The 18325-nt window shown below is 45.1% G+C and overlaps 1 protein-coding gene across 1 annotated transcript in view; it reads right to left on the bottom strand.

Annotated features, from left to right (window-relative positions):
* Window positions 1-18325, bottom strand: part of odad2 (outer dynein arm docking complex subunit 2) — a 422610-nt gene that overhangs the window by 225166 nt on the left and 179119 nt on the right. Inside the window, exons 7-9 of the mRNA XM_085987200.1 lie at window positions 16512-16729; window positions 9890-10027; window positions 697-838 (exon numbers count right to left, since the gene is read on the bottom strand). Of these exons, the coding sequence (XP_085843326.1) occupies window positions 697-838; window positions 9890-10027; window positions 16512-16729 (498 nt within the window). The remainder of the gene's footprint in view (window positions 1-696; window positions 839-9889; window positions 10028-16511; window positions 16730-18325) is intronic.

Genomic DNA, 18325 nt, shown 5'->3' with positions numbered 1-18325 from the left:
GATATCTTGTACGGTACTTTGGGCTGATTTAACATTTTGCAATACTTCATGTTCTAACACTTTATTAGAAACAATGAAAAGATGATAATCCAGGATACTATGTGGTCCACCAAGAAATAGGATACCAGCTCCTATAGCTTTATTTTTTTTTAAACTTGCCTTTTCTTACAATATTTCCACTCCCCCACCCCACAGTGAGTGTCAGCAGGCATCATAGCAAAACCTGTTCCCATCCTCACATAATATCCATATATGCGCACTTCCAGTAGGAGTCACTGGATAGCCTAATTGTAACCACCACCTTGCTGCGATCAGCTGACTAAGAGCAGACTGTGACCTTGTAGTCTATATGGGGTGAAATTTAACCCCCAAAAATAGGTGGGTTGGGGTTGGGTGCGTGCACCTCTTGACTGGAAGCCAAGCCTATCAATCAGGCTGATTTCCGGGCAGGGATCCTGTTAAAAAAAAGTCGCACGGGTGTTAAAACTCCACAGCATGCAGGGAAAACTGGACTTCCGGGTTTCCCGTCCGAACCTCCGCCCGTTTACCAAACCCGCCCTTGTCAATATTGGGGCCTATGGCTCACCTACTCACTGGAAAAAAACTCACTAAACTCTGAGAGGAAGCGTTTATCTTTTTCTAACACTACATACAAGCAAGTACTGCCACGGGGAAAAGTTCTTTTTATGTCCTTACCTTGAGGTATTTCACCACCTTCTGAATCTGCCAGTATTCAGATGGTAAATCAGTGTTGGATTCCTGCTGTCTGTTCATATCTTGTTGTTCTTCCTCACTCTCTGTAGAACTTTCGCTCAATTCTTCTGACTCTGCAGAACCTCTGCCATTACAAAATACAAATAACTAACCAGCTAAAAAATGATACTGTTTACTTTTACACTGTTCGGATTCCTTAGACCAGACTCTTATATCACAATAAATTGTTGGTTTATTTAGACATGTTTAATTATAAATGATGCAAAATATTTATGAAATCATACAGTTATATAGAATGCATTTTAACAACCATGTTAATTAAACAGAAATGTTATACATCTACGTTATGGTTCAGAATTTGTGATCGGGATGACAGTGAACTGGCAGCGTTCGTTGTCATTCCGCCTTTGAACTTGACCGCAACTTCGGGATTTGGGGCAAACGCAGGTGCATGCGGAAATCCCGAAGTTGCGGTCAGTCATTCACAGCTCCGAAACAGGCTGCGCTACAATCTGGCCATCAGATTCCCACAAATTACTTCTAAATTTTGTTTCACTTTTTTCCCTCGGTAATTGAAATTTCTATGCCCAAAATAATTGTCTAAGAAAAATTAAAAATTAAAAAATTTACATATTTCAAAATAACAAGGTTAAATTTATCCAATGAACTGTGTTTTATGTCCTGAAATTTCTTCATTAAAGTTTTACTTGAAGGCCTCAGCCTCTCCCAAAAGCATGGATTTGGACTTGATATTTTTGCCCAGACCTGTGACTCCAAGTTGAATTTGGATTCTGCAGTCTGAGCATGTGCAGTGTACCTAATTTCTCAGGGTACATTAGTATTGTTCAGTTAGCTGCACAGTTGGAATATTTTTCTTTAACTTCTAGCAGTTTCTGCTCAAACGTTTTTCAATATTATTTGAAGAAATGCTGGAAGTGCTCAATTTATTGTTGAGTTTTTTTAAACTAAGAACGTAAGAAATAAGAGCAGGAGTAGGCCATACGGCCCCTCGAGCCTACTCCGCCATTCAATAAGATCATGGCTGATCATTGACCTCAGCTCCACTTTCCCACCCGATCTCCATATCCCTTGATTTCCCTAGAGTCCAAAAATCTATCTATCTCAGCCTTGAATATACCAAAGACTCAGCATTCACAGACCTCTGGGGCAGAGAATTCCAAAGATTCACAACCCTCTGAGTGAAGAAATTCCTCCTCATCTCAGTCTTAAATGGCCTACCCCTTATCCTGAGACTATGCCCCCTAGTTCTAGACTCTCCAGCCAGGGGAAACAACCTCTCAGCATCTACCCTGTCAATCCCCTTCAAAATCTTGTATGTTTCAATGAGATCACCTCTCATTCTTCTAAACTCCAGAGAGTATAGGCCCATTCTACACAATCTCTCATCATAGGACAGCCCTCTCATCCCAGGAATCAATCTAGTGAACCTTCATTTCACCGCCTCCAAGGCAAGTATATCCTTCCTTAGATAAGGAGACCAAAGCTGTGCGCAGTACTCCAGGTGTGGTCTCACCAAGGCCCTGTACAATTGTAGCAAGACTTCCTTACTCTTATACTCCAACCCCCTTGCAATAAAGGCCAATATGCCATTTGCCTTCCTTATTGCTTGCCTGCATGCTAGCTTTCTGTGTTTCTTGCACGAGGACACCCAACTTTCTCTGAACACCAACATTTGAAAGTTTCTCACCATTTAAAAAATATTTTTTTTTATTCTTCCTACCAAAGTGAATAACCTCACATTTCCCTACATTATACTCCATCTGCCACCTTACTGCCCACTCACTTAGTCTATCTATATCCCTTTGCAGACATAGAAACATAGGGCTAAAAATTCAGTTGGGCGCCGTTTGGGGCGCCAAGCTCACCTGGGCGCTGGAATTACCGCTGCGAGCGGAGCCACTTGCGCCATCCGGATATTCAGTTTCTGCGCCCCAAATGGAAGCAGGCCGCTACTCGAGGCTTCCCACGCCCCGCTTGGGGCGCTCACCCTGAATATCGGCGCGCTAAGGGCCGCAGCGCCACACGCTGCGGCACGGCACACTGCGGTACTGCAGGCCTTCCTCCCACTGTTAAGGGGGAGGTGCCTGCAACAGCGTGAGCCTCGCACACGAGTGCCGGCAAATGAGCCCGGCACCAAGGAGAAGTGCCGGGCTCTCGGGAAACAGCCGGCAATGCCGCGGGGGGGGGGGTTTAGGAGGCCGGGGACGGAGGTGCTGGCAGGCGGCCGCCAAAAAAGCGGCCGCCCGCACCTCCACCTTAACTAGCGCCACTACCGCCACAGGTAGGCCCCTGTGAACCGGTCGCTAGTTGCGACTGGCGCTAAAGAGGCGGGCGCGACCAAATATGGTCATTGGGGCGGGAGCGGGGCACTGCGCACACCGATGACGTCATTGGTGGCGGCGCAGCGCTACAGGCTAACGCCGCCATTAGCGCCCCGCTAAATATCGCGGTAGGTGTGGCCAGTGGCGCTAAAGCCACTGAATGCCCTCTTTGGACGCTAACTGGTGGCGCAGCCCACTGAATTTCTAGGCCTATGTGTGTGAAAAAAGTTTATTAATTACCCACCTGTTGTAGCTTTTGTTTAGTGCTTTATAAACTTCAGAAGGTCCATTCAGCTCAGTGAGACAGATTTTAAGTTTAGGTGCAGAATGGGCGGTCAGCTGGTGGAGTGCACACATCACCCGCCCATTGTAACCGTCATGAGAACAGAGTCATTTTGAGGCCCAGGCTAATACTTTGAGATAGCTTGCCGGTTGGGGTGGGCGGGAAATTGACTAGTTCCTACGCAGAGCCAGCCGAGAGTTGGGGGAGCTGGGAAGAGTGCCCACGGGCTGGCAGCAGGCCGGAGTATTTTTGTGGGGCAAAGGAGGGGCATTACTGTTCCTCCTGGACACAAAAAATAAAAGTTAAAAGTACTTTTGGGTCATTTTTGAGCAGCTTCCAGAAATCCCTTTAAGGTCCCCTGGTTAGACAACTCAATGCTGGTACAAATGGGCAAACCATTGGCGACCCATGCATTACCATTTTTACGTCAAAATTACAATCAAACTCCTATGTACTTCATAGGACCCCAATTTGCATTTTACAAATGACCTCCCACCCACAACAGATGGGTACGCCAGCCACGCTTTTCGCGACTCTGCCGAAGATGGCGCCAGCCAAATCTCCTCTGCACCCTCTCCAAGGCTTTGATGTCCTTTCTAAAGTGTGGTGCCCAGAATTGGACACAATGGGCTCAATTTTGCCAATGTGGGCGGGCTGGGGAGTCGGGTGGCATTCGTGTCAGGACCCCGACTCCGAAGTGAAGTGGGGAAAAAGTGCGATTTTTCCCTAATCGGGCAACTGATTTCCAGCGTGTGGGAACCCCTAGCCAAATGAGTCTTCATACAGAAAGTCGCCTCCAATGACATCATCAATGCTGCTGGATTTAAGGCCTGCAAGCAGCCTTGCTTCTTCTGGAGACTGCAAACTTTATGGCGATTGTAGTCAGGAATTCACTGATCGACTATGTCCACCAGCAGGCAAAAGTGTGCTCCACGGTTCAATGAGCCCTCCCTCCAAGCTCTGGTGGAGGGAGCAAGATTGAATAAGGAGGTGCTCTTCCCTTCCTCAGGGAGAAAAAAGCCACCCCAGCAGACTAAAGCTGTGTGGCTGCAAGTGGCCCAGGAGGTCAACTCCATACCGATGTGCCGCAGAACCTGGCTGCAATGCAGGAAGAGGTTTCATGACCTTCTCCACACAAGAAAAGTCAGTATGACTTTCCCATCTCCCTCAATCTGATCCTCATCGCCTCTCCTCACTGCTTTGCTAACCTCTTCCTCCACATCCCACTTGACACTTGCATCCCTGCACCCTTACCCATTGCCTCTCTCTCTGTGGTCACATTAACTTAATTATTCAACCATGTAGCCCTCACACTCCCTAGCACTGTGATGCAACAACAACAACAACTTACAACACTCAGGGAGGGCCCTTTGTCTCCTTCTAAGCATCTATGCTATGCATTCTCTACACTCACTCCTTCATTCTCAATCAAACTCCACTTGTGTCCCTCATTGCAGGAAAAGAGAGCCCACAATAAGAGGGAAAGAGCCATGACAGGAGGAGGGCCACCCTCAGTAGCCCAGCTCACCGCCTGGGAGGAGGCGGCCCTGGAAATCGCCGGGATCAAGGAGGATTCCCAAATGGGAGACGGACAGACGGGCGCCTCACAGCAAGCTGGTGATAGAATAGTTTGGCATCTCTCTCATTGACATTGCATGAGTCACTGATGATGAATCTGATGCTCTAACAGATTGACTTATGATTATCTGCACCATTCAATGTGCATGTAACCTTGACCTCACATCTCTAACTCTTTCCTTTACTCCCCCACAGGACTACCGAAAGCCCCCGTCCCCACTGTCCAGGAGGAAGAGCCTGAGCTTCCAGACACCTCAGAGAAAGCTGCAACCTCTGAGGGAGCAGCGTCAGCAGAATTCAGCGCACCCAGCACCAGCGCAGGCACTCATACCTCAGTGGGACCTTCGCGAGATAGAGTAGTGTTGGCACCTGGTGTATCACAGCTCACAAGTGAGCATCAGCAGATGGTGGAGACAGGGACAGCAGTGGAGAGTCCTCGTCGGAGGGCAGGACTCTGCCAGCTCGGCTCAGCTGCATGGTGACCCTGTGCCTCCAGGTCCATCCAGAAGGAGAGCGGTGCTGGAACTCCAAGAACAAGTGCAGGAGTCTCTGGCAGGTTTTGTCTCCAGGGTCGATGCGAGTGTGGGGCGAATGGAGGAGTCCAGTGCGAACATGAGCAGAGCCTTTGTGGAGGCATTAGCGCATGAACGCATCACCGCAGAAAGGATGGCAACCTCCGTGGAAAGGATGGCTTACTCCGTGGTAAGGCTGGCTATGGTAGAGGAGAGGATGGCTACGGTAGAGGAGAAGATGGCTACAGCCATGGAGGAGCTTAGTCGCCAGGGTCTTGAAAACATGGTCATTGTTCAGAATAGAATGACATCTCTTGAGGGGCGATGGTCAGCTACTGAGCATACAAACCAGACCTTCATGGAAGTCCTCTGGAGTAGGACTTCCGGTGCTGAAACGGGTCCTCATGGCCCCCTGAAGTGCAGCAAGGTGCTGTCAAGCCACTTGCTAGCTCTGAAGTGGGGCTGATCCACGAGAGGGATGTTGGTGGCAGACAACAAGGAAGTGGGGGCTCCTCTCCAAGCACTCACACGACCATGCCACTGCAAAGCCCCTTGGTCAGAGCCCCACCAGAGTCCTCACCCAACCGAGATGGGCGTCTCAGCCCCTGCACAGCCGCAGGAGCAGCAGACTGTTGCCGAGCCCTCACAGGTGCGCAACCCCAGAGGACGCCTGCCAAAGGCGTCGAGACAGGAGCAGCAAGAGAGTGCCTCCACATCTGCTGAAGCCACAGGGGAAGCACCACATAGGAGCACGCGTAAGAGGAAGATAATGCACAAGTAGTCACAAGGGTAGTCACTTGGGTGCTGTGATGTATTGTATTTGGACCAGCCATCCTTGTCATGGTATCATAAACAGATTTGATGGCAAACTGTTGAAGTTGTGGCCTGTGTCATTTCGCAAATGGGACTTTCACATTGAGGGCTTAGGGCAACTTGCAATTGTCAGTATGGTGGTCAGAGTGATAGGAATCCGCAGGTTCTTGTCCATTGTCGATGCTCTGGTAAGAAGGTGCGAGACAAAAGTGTTTGATTGTGCAGGCTAAGCAAATCTGGCCAACATGAGTGTGTCCCTTGCATCCCGGGCAGCAACATGGTCGCGCTCTGGCACCTCCTGGCCTGTGCAGTTTCAGGTGGGTGAGCAGCAGCTTGGTGCTCCTGTTGTTGCTCCTGCTGTTGTTCAGGGTACTGCTGCTGCTGCGGCTGGTCTTCATCCGAATCTGATGTCCAGGAGGAAAGGAAATAAATGGTTCCCATGCTTCTGCTATATACCTCAGTTGAGAAAGCACTCAGTCAAGGTGGGGAGAGGGGTTTCCCAGGAGGTCACACTGGAGATGGGTCTCACGCTCCAAACTTCCACAATGAGTAGGCCGCTAAAAGTTCCCCCAGACCTGAGACAACAAAGTTCTGCTACCTGCAAATGATGATTGCTGAAAACTCCTTTTTAATGGTGGAGCTGCAGCTGTTACTAAGCAATCCACTTCTGAGGCCGCCAGGATTACCTGGCGTGTTTCAGAGGAGGCGTGTAAGATGGGGGAAATGTCTAAAAATCAGAAAGGCCTCCCAAAATTGGATTATAGAGGCAATTAAGTAGTTGTTAAGGGCCTGAAGGACTTATCCCGCCTCTTGGAGGCGGGATGAAAACGGGGTCTGAAACCCACGGACTATTCCCCAGTGCCATCAAAACACAGGATTAACCCAGTGTTGCTAAACCACATTCCCCCTACTGAAGCTGCTAAATATCAGACATCTTAAATTGGTTCATCTTGTATACCATCTTGATATGTATTCTCAGATTTAAAAATAAGGTGGGATAGAAATGCAATAAATAGGTAAAATATATGCAAAATATAAATGGCACTCATTTACATTTTTCACAGAATAGTGGACAGTTATGAAATTCAATCCCCAAAGCACTAGCAAAAAATCTGAATATATTTTAATAAAAATGGAATTTCTCTTATTCAGTCACTGTAAATCACTGACGCTGACTATCCCACATGGCACAAACATCCCGATTGTTATAAAACAGCAAATCGTCTAACATAGAAACATAGAAGATAGGAGCAGGAGTAGGTCATTCGGCCCCTCGAGCCTGTTCCGCCATTTAATGAGATCATGGCTGATCATCCAAATTCAGTACCTTGTCCCTGCTTTCTCCCCATATCCCTTGATCCCTTTAGCCTTACGAAATATGTCTAACTCCTTCTTGAATATATTTAATAAGTTGGCCTCAACTGCCTTCTGTGGTAGAGAATTCCACAGGTTCACCGCTCTCTGGGTGAAGAAATTCCTCCTCATCTCAGTCCTAAATGGCTTACCCCTTATCCTTAGACTGTGACCCCTGGTTTTGAACTCCCCCTCCATCGGGAACATCCTTCCTGCATCTAGTCTGTCTAGTCCTGTTAGAATTTTATAAGTTTCAATGAGATCCCCTCTCATTCTTCTAAACTCCGAATATAAGCCTAATCGTCCCAATCTCTCTTCATACGTCATTCCTGCCATCCCAGGTATCAGTCTGGTGAATCTTTGCTGCACTCCCTCCATGGCAAGAATATCCTTCCTCAGATAAGGCGACCAAAACTGCACACAATACTCAAGGTGTGGTTTCACCACGGCCCTGTACAACTGCAACAAGACATCCTTGCTCCTGTACTCGAATCCTCTAGCTATGAAGGCCAACATACCATTTGCCTTCTTAACCGCCTGCTGCACCTGCACGCTTCCTTTCAGCGACTGGTGCACAAGGACACCCAGGTCTCGTTGCACTTCCCAATCTATTGCTGTTCAGATAAAAATCTGTCTTCCTGTTTTTGCCATCAAAGTGGATAACCTCGCATTTATCCACATTATACGGCATCTGCCATGCATCTGCCCAATCACCCAACCTGTCCAAATCATACTACAGTTTCTCTGCATCCTCACAGCACACACGCCCACCCAGCTTTGTGTCGTCTACAAACTTGGAGATATTACATCTAGTTCCCTCGTCTAGATTATTAATATATATTGTGAATAGCTGGGGTCCTAGCACCGATCCCTGCGGTACCCCACTAGTCACTGCCTGCCACTCGGAAAAAGACCCGTTTATTCCAACTCTTTGCTTCCTGTCTGCCAACCAGTTCTCTATCCAAGTCAGTACCTTATCCCCAATCCCATGTGCTTCAACTTTGCGCGCCAATCTCTTATGCGGGACCTTATCAAAAGCCTTCTGAAAGTCCAAATACACCACATCCACTGGTTCTCCCTTATCTATTCTACCAGTTACATCCTCAAAAAATTCCAGTAGATTAGTCAAGCATGATTTACCTTTTGTAAATCCATGTTGACTTTGTCCGATCCTGTCACTGGTTTCCAAGTGCTCTGCTATTACATCTTTTATAATGGACTCTAGCATTTTCCCCACTACCGATGTCAGGCTTACCGGTCTATAATGCCCCGTTTTCTCTCTACCACCTTTTTTAAATAGTGGGGTTACATTAACTACCCTCCAATTCATGGGAACTATTCCAGAGTCTATAGAATTTTGGAAGATGACTAGCAATGCATCTACTATTTCTAGAGCCACTTCCTTAAGTACCCTAGGATGTAGATTATCAGGCCCTGGGGATTTATCGGCCTTCAATGCCATCAATTTCCCTAACACCATTTCCCTGCAAATACTGATTTCATTCAATTCCTCCCTCTCATTAGACCCTATGTTCCCCAACATCTCTGGGAGGTTATTTGTGTCCTCCTTTGTGAAGACAGAACCAAAGTATGTATTTAATTGGTCTGCCATTTCTTTGTTCCCCATTATAAATTCCCCTGAATCTGACTGCAAGGGACCTACGCTTGACTTCACCAATCTTTTTCTCTTCACATATCTATAGAAGCTTTTACAGTCAATTTTTATGTTCCCTGCAAGCTTACTCTCATATTCTATTTTCCCCATCTTAATTAATCCCTTTATCCTCCTTTGCTGAATCCTAAACTGCTCCCAATCCTCAGGTTTGCTGCTTTTTCTGGCCAATTTATATGTCCTCTTCTTGGATCTTATGCTATCTCTAATTTCCCTCGTTAGCCATGGTTGAGTCACCTTTTTTGTTTTATTTTTATGCCAAACAGGGATGAACAAATTCTGTAGTTCATCCATGCAATCTTTAAATTTTAATCTCTAACTTACTATAAGGCCACAGGTGAGCCACGAGTAATGTATTAAGTACTTTACGCATTTAGAAGGGAAACTGCCCATATAAACGTGTCACATTCTAATTACATCCTCCTGCCAGTAATGTAATTCCTCTATCGACAGAGAACTTTATCATCGAACTACAAAAATAAGGACAGAGTGTATGACTTTAAAATAGGGACTGAATTACATCTGCACGCCCGAGTCATTTATCCTCAACCCCATTTCACCTGAAGATTATATTCAGTCTTGAGTCTCCATGTGAAAAGCCAAATTAGAAAAAAACACTCACACTCTCTGTATCAATTGCTTTCTTTCTTGAGATGCTTTGCACCTGTATTTCCCAGTTGTAATGATCTCATCTTTTTCTTTATCTTGTTTAATCTTGTTAGGATCATGAACTTTCACTTGAGTTTTGTCATCTTTTGAGCTTTAAAAAAAAGGAAAACTACTTTTGAGAGCACTGCAGATATCATACTTTGTATAAATCAACAAATTACAACTGGAACCCTTAAAAAAGTATATAAAAAGAGAACAAAACCCATTTTATTCCTACTGGATCTTCAGATAATTTGGGAGTAGTTTGAGCTTGAGCACAGAGCTTGGAGACGGAGCTGGGTAAATCGCATTCGGAGTGAATCGCAAACAGAGTTGAAGCTGGGAATTTGGTGATAGTAGGAATTCACTGGTAGGTATAAGGTAAGTCGTCATCAGATTGAAATATAGCTTGGTCTTGTAACATAAAAGAAACTGCAAGGTCAGTTGCAGTAGCAGTTAACAAACAATCAGCTGTAAGTGGTTGCTTGATTAGGTGGTAAAAGCTGTGAGCTAGATCCTCATTAAGAGCAGCACGGTGGCATAGTGGTTAGCACTGTTGCCTCACAGCGCCAGGGACCCGGGTTCAAATCCGGCCTCGGGTGACTGTCTGTGTGGAGTTTGCACATTCTCCCCGTGTTTGCGTGGGTTTCCTCCGGGTGCTCCGGTTTCCTCCGACAGTCCAAAGATGTGCGGGTTAGGTTGATTGGCCATGATAAAAATTGGCCCTTAGTGTTAGGGGGGATTAAATATACGGGGTTACAGGGATAGGGCTTGGGTGGGATGGCTGTCGGTGTAGGGACCGGGTGCTAGGGTTTGGATGATCAGCCATGATCTCGTTGAATGGCAGAGCAGGCTCGAAGGGCCGAATGGCCTACTCCTGTTCTATGTTTCTAAGAGGGGGTCGTCCAGCCAGATTGCCTTCCTCTCTTCTGCGGCCATGTTCGTGCCCGGGTGGCCCTGGAGATGGAGCACGCGGTGTCCGCCAGCACGCTCGAGTACTTCCGTGACCGGTGGGCGCCGCGGGGACTGGAGTGCATAATTGATTTGGATAACCAAATTTTAATTTGATTTGTTAACGTTTATTTAAAGTTCTATTAGTTACAGTTTATTTGTTTATTTTTGATTGGTCCTACCAAAAGAGGAACCTCATTAAGCAGTTGTAACTTGTTTGACTCTCAAAAGGTATATATTAGGCCCTAGTTTGCAAAAGCACAAAGCTTGGAGACAGAGCTGGGTAAATTGCAATGGATCACAAACAGAGTGGAAGCTGAGAATTTGGTGATAGTAGGAATTTGGTGGAGAGGAGGAAGGGGGTTTCTTGCATCCAAATCAAAAGAAGGAGTGGAGCCACAGAACCTGAGGATTCTAAGTTAAGTATCTAATATTTAGGTTCTCTGTGGTTCTTGTTAAGCTTGAGTAAATAATTTAGTTGTTGGGTAGTTTGTTTTGAGGAGTGACTAGAAAATTGCAGTGTGGTTTAGACCTAGTTAACAGCAATTATATAAATTACCTTGTATCTAAGTAGTTTATTTTAAGTTTCTAATTAGAATGGAGGGACAGCTGCGATCCGTACCCTACAATTCCTGTGCCATGTGGAAACTTCAATGCTTCATATGTCCAGGAGGCTCATGTTTGCAGGAAGTGCCTCCAGCTGCTCGAACTCGCACGGAGGGTTTGTGAGCTTGAGGGGCAGCTGGATTCACTGCAGGGCATACGGGTGGCTGCGTGTGTCCTGGATTGTAGATTCCACGAGGTGGTCACCCCGCAGCCAGATAGTTAAGAATAGCAAGTGGGTGGCCAGCCGTAAGGGTAGGAAGAGGCAGGCAGTGCAGGAATCCTCCGGGACTGTGGCATTCTCAAACCAATATTCAGCATTGAATATTGGCGAGGGTGACGACACCTCAGAGCGCAGTTGTGAGCCTGGCACCATGAGGCAAAGGACTGTGCAGGGTACTACAGCACAGTGTAAGAATGCAATAGTAATTGGGGATTCGATAGTCAGGGGGACACATAGGCAGTTCTGCTACCATCAACGTGAGACCCATATGGCAGCGTAAGGGGCATCACTGGGAGGGTGCAGAACATTCTGCAAGGAGAAGGGGCAGAGCCAGAAGTCGGAACCAACGACATAGGGATCCGGCCCAGGTAAATTGGAGTCAGATGGGCAGGTAGAAATGTAATGGAGCAATGGGCGGCCTTTAAAGAGATGATACATTCCTACAAGGGGGGAAAGGGAGGGCAACCAAAGCCAGAGCTCCTTGGATGTCTAAAGAGTAGGATAATGCAGAAAAAGGGGGTGTCTGATAGATGTTAGCTTGATAATACAAGGGAGAATCAGGTTGACTATAAAAAGTACAGCAGAGAAGTGAAAAAGGAAATGAGAGGCAAAGAGACAGTACAAAATTAGATTGGTGACTAACATAAAGGGCAATCCAAAAGTGGTCTTTAGGCATATTAACAGTAAAAGGCTTGTCAGGGGAGCAGTGGGGCCAATTAGGGACAAAAATGGAGAACTATTGTTGGAGGCAGAAGGCATAGCTGAGGTACTAAATGAGTACTTTGCATTAGTGTTTACCAAGGAGGAGGACTGTGCCAAAGAACATAAGAAATAGGAGTAGGCCATTTGGCCCCTCGAGCCTGCTCCACCATTCAATAAGATCATGGCTGATCTTCTACCTCAACTCCACTTTCCTGCACTATCCCCCATCCCTTGATTCTCTTAATATCCAAAAATCTATCGATCTCGGTCTTGAATATATTCAACGACTGAGCCTCCACAGCCCTCTGGGGTAGAGAATTCCAAAGATTCACCACCCTTTGAGTGAAGAAATTTCTCCTCCTCTCAGTCCTAAATGGTTGACCCCTTATTCTGAGACTGTGACCCCTGGTTGTAGACTCCTGAGCAAGGGGAAACATCCTCCCTGCATCTACCCTGTCGAGCCCTGTAAGAATTTTGTATGTTTCAATGAGATCACCTCTTATTCTTCTAAACATGAGAGAATATAGGCCTAGTCTACTCAATCTCCCCTCATAGGACAATTCCCCCCCATCCCAGGAATCAGTCTGGTGAACCTTCATTACACTCCCTCTATGGCAAGTGTATCTTTCCTTGGGTAAGAAGACCAAAACTGTACACAATACTCCAGGTATGGTCACACCAAGGCCCTATATAATTGCAGTAAGGCATCTTTACTCTTGTACTCAAATCCTCTTGTAATAAAGGCCAACATACCATTTGCTTTCCTAATTGCTTGCTGTACCTGCATGTTAACTTTGTGATTTGTGTACAAGATCACCCAGGTCCCCCTGAACACCAACATTTCCCAATCTCTCACCATTTAAAAAATACTCTGCTTTTCTATTTTTCCTACCAAAGTGGATAACTTCACATTTCTCCACATTATATTCCATTTGCCATGTTCTTGCCCACTCACTTAGCCTGTATATATCCCCTTGAAGCCGCTTTGCATCCTCCTCACAACTTGCATTCCCACCCAGCTTTGTATCATCAGCAAACTTGGATATATTACATTTGGTCCCCTCATCCAAATCATTGACATAGACTGTGAATAGCTGAGGCCCAAGCACTGATCCTTGCGGTACCCCACTAGTTACAGCCTGCCAACCCGAAAATGACCTGTTTATTCCTACTCTCTGTTTTCTGTCTGTTAACCAATCCTCAATCCATGCTAGTATATTACCCCCAATCCCATGAGCCCTAATTTTGTTTAATAACCTCTTGTGTGGCACCTTATTGAATGCCTTCTGAAAATCCAAATACACCACATCCACTGGTTCCCCCTTATCTATTCTGCTAGTTACAGCCTCAAAAAAAACTCCAACAGATTTGTCAAACACTATTACCCTTTCATAAATTAGTGTTGACTCTGCCCAATCCTATTATTATTTTCCAAGTGCCCTGTTACCACATTCTTAATAATAGATTCTAGCATTTCCCTACTACTGATGTCAGGCTAACTGGTCTGTAGCTCCCCGTTTATCTCTCCCTCCTTTCTTAAATAATGGGTTACATTTGCTACCTTCCAATCCACGGGAACCGTTCTATAATCCATGGAATTGTGGAAAATGGCAACCAATGCATCCACACTCTTTATAGCTACCGCTTTCAAAACCTTAGGATGTAGACCATCAGGTCCAGGGGATTTATCGGCTTTCAGTCCCATTACTTTCTCCAGTACTGTTTTTTTACTAATTTCTTTCAGTTCCTCATTCTCGCTAGACCCTTGGTGCTCCACTATTTCCGGGAAATTTTTTGCGTCTTCTGTGAGACAGACAGAGTATTTGTTTAATTTCTCTGCCATTTCTTTATTTCCCCATTATAATTTCTCCTGTCTCAGCCTGTAAGGGACCCACATTTACTTTCACTAATCTTTTCCTTTTTACATACCTGTAGAAGCTTTTATAGTCTGTTTTTATGTCTCTCACTAGTTTACACTCATTCTATTTTCCCTTTATCAATTTCTTGGTCCTCCTTTGCTGAATTCTGAAATTCTCCCAATCCTCAGACTTGCTACTCTTTTGGCAACATTATAAGCCTCTTCCTTTGATCTAATACTTTCTTTTGCCATCCCTTGTTAGCCATGGTTGGACCACTTTTCCTGTGGGGTCTTTGTGCCTTAAAGGAATGTATATTTGTTGTAAATTATGTATTAATTCTTTAAATGCTAGCCATTGCTTCTCTACCGTCATACCTTTTAATGTAGTTTCCCAATCTACCTTGGCCAACTCTCCCCTCATACCTACGTAGTTTGCTTTGTTTAGATTTAAGACCCTAGTTTTGGATTTAACTAAATCACTTTCAAATTCAATATATAATTCTATCATATTATAGTCACTCTTCCCCAAAGGCCCCTTTACTGCAAGGTTATTAATTAACCCTTTCTTGTTGCACAATACTGGATCTAAAATGGCCTGTTCCCTAGTAGGTTTCTCAACATACTGATCTAGAAAACTAGCTTGCATACATTCCATGAATTGGTCCTCCACACTATTACTGCAAATTTGGTTTGCCCAGTCTATATGTAGATTAAAGTCCCCCAGTGGGAGGAAATGGGAATTCAAGCGACAGGAAACTGCTGCTGGGGACCCACCAGAATGGTCCCTGGCAGTCAGGTTAAGTGGATGGATTGGGGGGAGGGGGCAGAGAAAGGGAGGGGATCAGGTAGCAATTGTGGTCAGCGGAGAGGGGTAAATTTGGGACGGGGAGGCTCAGTTTCCTCATGGGGCACGGTTGACTTTTAAGTGGAGGCAGAATCAGTGTATTGAGGTGCTGGGTCAACTGGCAAGCTCACGAGGCCTGGAAAGATTTTAGTTCCCAGACCTCATTTTCCCACGAGTACTCCTCCTGGTCCACATGGTAACCTTTTTAAAAATAGAAAATTTAAAAAAAAATTAAATTTAAGCCTCTTCTGACACTCAGTCCAGCTCCTGGCAGATTTGGCCTCGTGGGGAAGCCACTTCTGCTCCTCCACTCAGGCCCCTTATTTGCATATGCAATGCAAAGGCGCTAATGGCCCAGTAATTCCTGTCACAACGCGTGAGTACGGACAGGGTACTCACGCGTGTGCCAGGAGGAATTGCCGGTTTTCAGCATGCACAGCGCATGCGCTGAAAACCGGCATTTCCTGTCCTCTGACCCAAGGGGTTAAGAGGCTGAACGCATGCGCGGTATTGGGCAGCGCGTGCGACTTGGATTTCCTGTATTTTTACAGATTTGCGCATGTGTAAAGGGCTCCGGTTTTTACGCATTGAAAAACCACACGTAAGTACTTAGTTTTACAGGTAAGTGGTCTTTTAGTACAATTTAGAATTTTTTTTCCCACAGGTTTATTATTTTTAAAGAATCTACAGTAAGGTAAGTTTAGTTATAGACCCTATTTAAAAATTTTTTTTTTTTTTTTTTAAATTTGATTAATTGTTTAAAATAGTTTTTTAAAGTTATTCATAGTTAATTTAATTATTGGGATGCTTTTTAAAATTTTATTTGAAGTTTAAGTAGTGTTTTGGGGTGTCGTACTTTTCATGAGTTTGACAGTCTTTACTCTCAAACTTATGAATGAAGTTTCCCCTCCCCTGATTGGCTGAACAGTGCTCACCTGATCCCAGCCAGCACATCGCACTAACTACGCCGCTGGGTCAGGTTAGCACAGCGCGCCGACATCAGAACCGGGCCACTGACAGGAAATCCACTGCGGGCCAGGTTTCAGATGTCGGCGCGCCGGGTAAGTGCACATCGGGGGCTTGCACGCGCGGCAAGCCCCCGACACCAAGTTCTGGGCCAATGTCTGCTTGAGGTGTGGGTAAAGGACGCCTCTTGGTTTGTACTTGCCCAATATGACAATCGCCACACTTCCAGCTGGAAGTGTGCACACACATCCTCCCTGACATTTTGGACCAATTTCTAGGCCTTTGTGTTTTATTTATCCTACTTCCAAGACAAATTTTGTTTGGTTTTCTGTGACGTCCAGACATTGGGAAAACTCAGTTTTATTATAAAACTGCAAATATATTTCTCGTCACTTTTATACTAAGCCACACGTTCCTTTGTTCACAACATTCCAACATCAGTCACTTACGACTGCTGATGAGATGCCTCCAGATTCTTATGTATGTGAGAAGGTTCTTCTTTTTTTGTATCCCTTGGCTTCGGCTTTGGGGGTGGTTTTTTCCTCTCAAGTTTATTCTTGTCCTGATGTTCATTAAACATTTCACTCTGGTCAAGTTCCTCATTAATAGGTACTTCTGTTTTCTGGGTCTTGCGAGTAGAGGGGGCTTTCTTTTGTAATGCAAAGTTCTAATAATAAGAATTTAAAAAAAATTAAGTTGACAAGAATTTCTATATACAATAACTTGCATTTATATAATGGCACCTTTAGCATCGAGTAAATTTTCTTTAGAGAATCAAAAGTCTTATACAGTTGACACAGTTTACATATGATTTTCATTGTTCAACAAAACAGTTGCACATAATACCCATATATCAAGCTCAATTTCTTCCTGGCTTAGAGACAGTTTATATTGGCTACAACATCTACATAGGGGACTCTTGTGTAGGCTTTTCTAATAATGTATAAAATCCTGGAATCTATACTAACATAAGAAATAGGAACAGGAGTAGGCCATTTGGCCCTTCGAACCTGCTCCGCATTTCAATAAGCTCATGGCTGATCTTCTACCTCATCTCCCCTTTCCTGCACTGTCCCCATATCCCTTGATTCCCTTAATATTCAAATGTCTATCGATCTGTTTTGAATATACTCAACGACTGAGCCTCCACAGCCCTCTGGGGTAGAGAATTCCAAAGATTCACCACCCTCTGAGTGAAGACATTTCTCCTCATCTCAGTCCTAAATGGCTGACCCCTTATTCTGAGACTGTGACCCCTGGTTCAAGACTCCCCAGCCAGGGGAAACATCCTCCCTACATCTACCCTGTCGAGCCCTGTAAGAATTTTATGTTTCAATAAGATCACCTCTTATTCTTCTAAACTCGAATATAGGCCTAGTCTACTCAATCTGTCCTCATAGGACAATCCCCCCATCCCAGGAACCAGTCTGGTGAACCTTTGTTGCACTCCCTCTGTGACAAGTATATCCTTCCTTAGGTAATGAGACAAACACTGCACACAGTACTCCAGGTGTGGTCTCACCAGGGCCCTATATAATTGCAGTAAGATGTTTTTACTCTTATACTCAAATCCTCTTATAATAAAGGCCAACATTCCATTTGCTTTCCTAATTGCTTGCTGTACCTGCATGTTAACTTTCAGTGATTCGTGTATAAGCACACCCAGGTCCCTCTGAACACTAACATTTCTCAATCTCTCACCATTTAAAAAAATACTGCTTTTCTATTTTTCCTACCAAAGTGGATAACTTCACATTTCTCCACATTATATTCCATTTGCCATGTTCTTGCCCACTCACTTAGCCTGTCTATATCCCCTTGAAGCCTCCTTGCATCCTCCTCACAACTTGCATTCCCACCCAGCTTTGTATCATAAGTAAATTTGGATATATTACATTTGGTCTCCTCATCCAAATCATTGATGTACAGTAGATTGTGAATACAGGAAACTCTTTTTTTATCCGACACAGACGGGACCGGCGTGGTGCCGGTTTATCAAAGTATGGATTACAAAGAGTTAGTTAAAAGGTACGAGAGCTCGTACACAGCAACAAATCCAAGCTTCCCTGTTGCTTAGCAACAGCTGCAAGAAGCCCGACCACAGACCAAGCGTCCCTGTTGCTTAGCAACAAGTGCAGGAACCCCCGATTACACAGCCAAGAATCAAGAAACGGCCACTAATATGAAGAAAAACTTAACTGAACCTACTCCTGAATTTTGCCGGTTAACCGAGATTTCCGGTTGTTTGGGTGCCGGTAAATCG

The sequence above is a fragment of the Somniosus microcephalus genome, chromosome 5, assembly GCF_052327205.1.
Source record: "Somniosus microcephalus isolate GS21.2 chromosome 5, FLI_Smic_1.0, whole genome shotgun sequence".
NCBI lineage: Eukaryota > Metazoa > Chordata > Chondrichthyes > Squaliformes > Somniosidae > Somniosus > Somniosus microcephalus.
The sequence above is the reverse complement of the archived record's forward strand: the minus strand, read 5'-3'. Positions and strand labels throughout refer to the sequence as shown.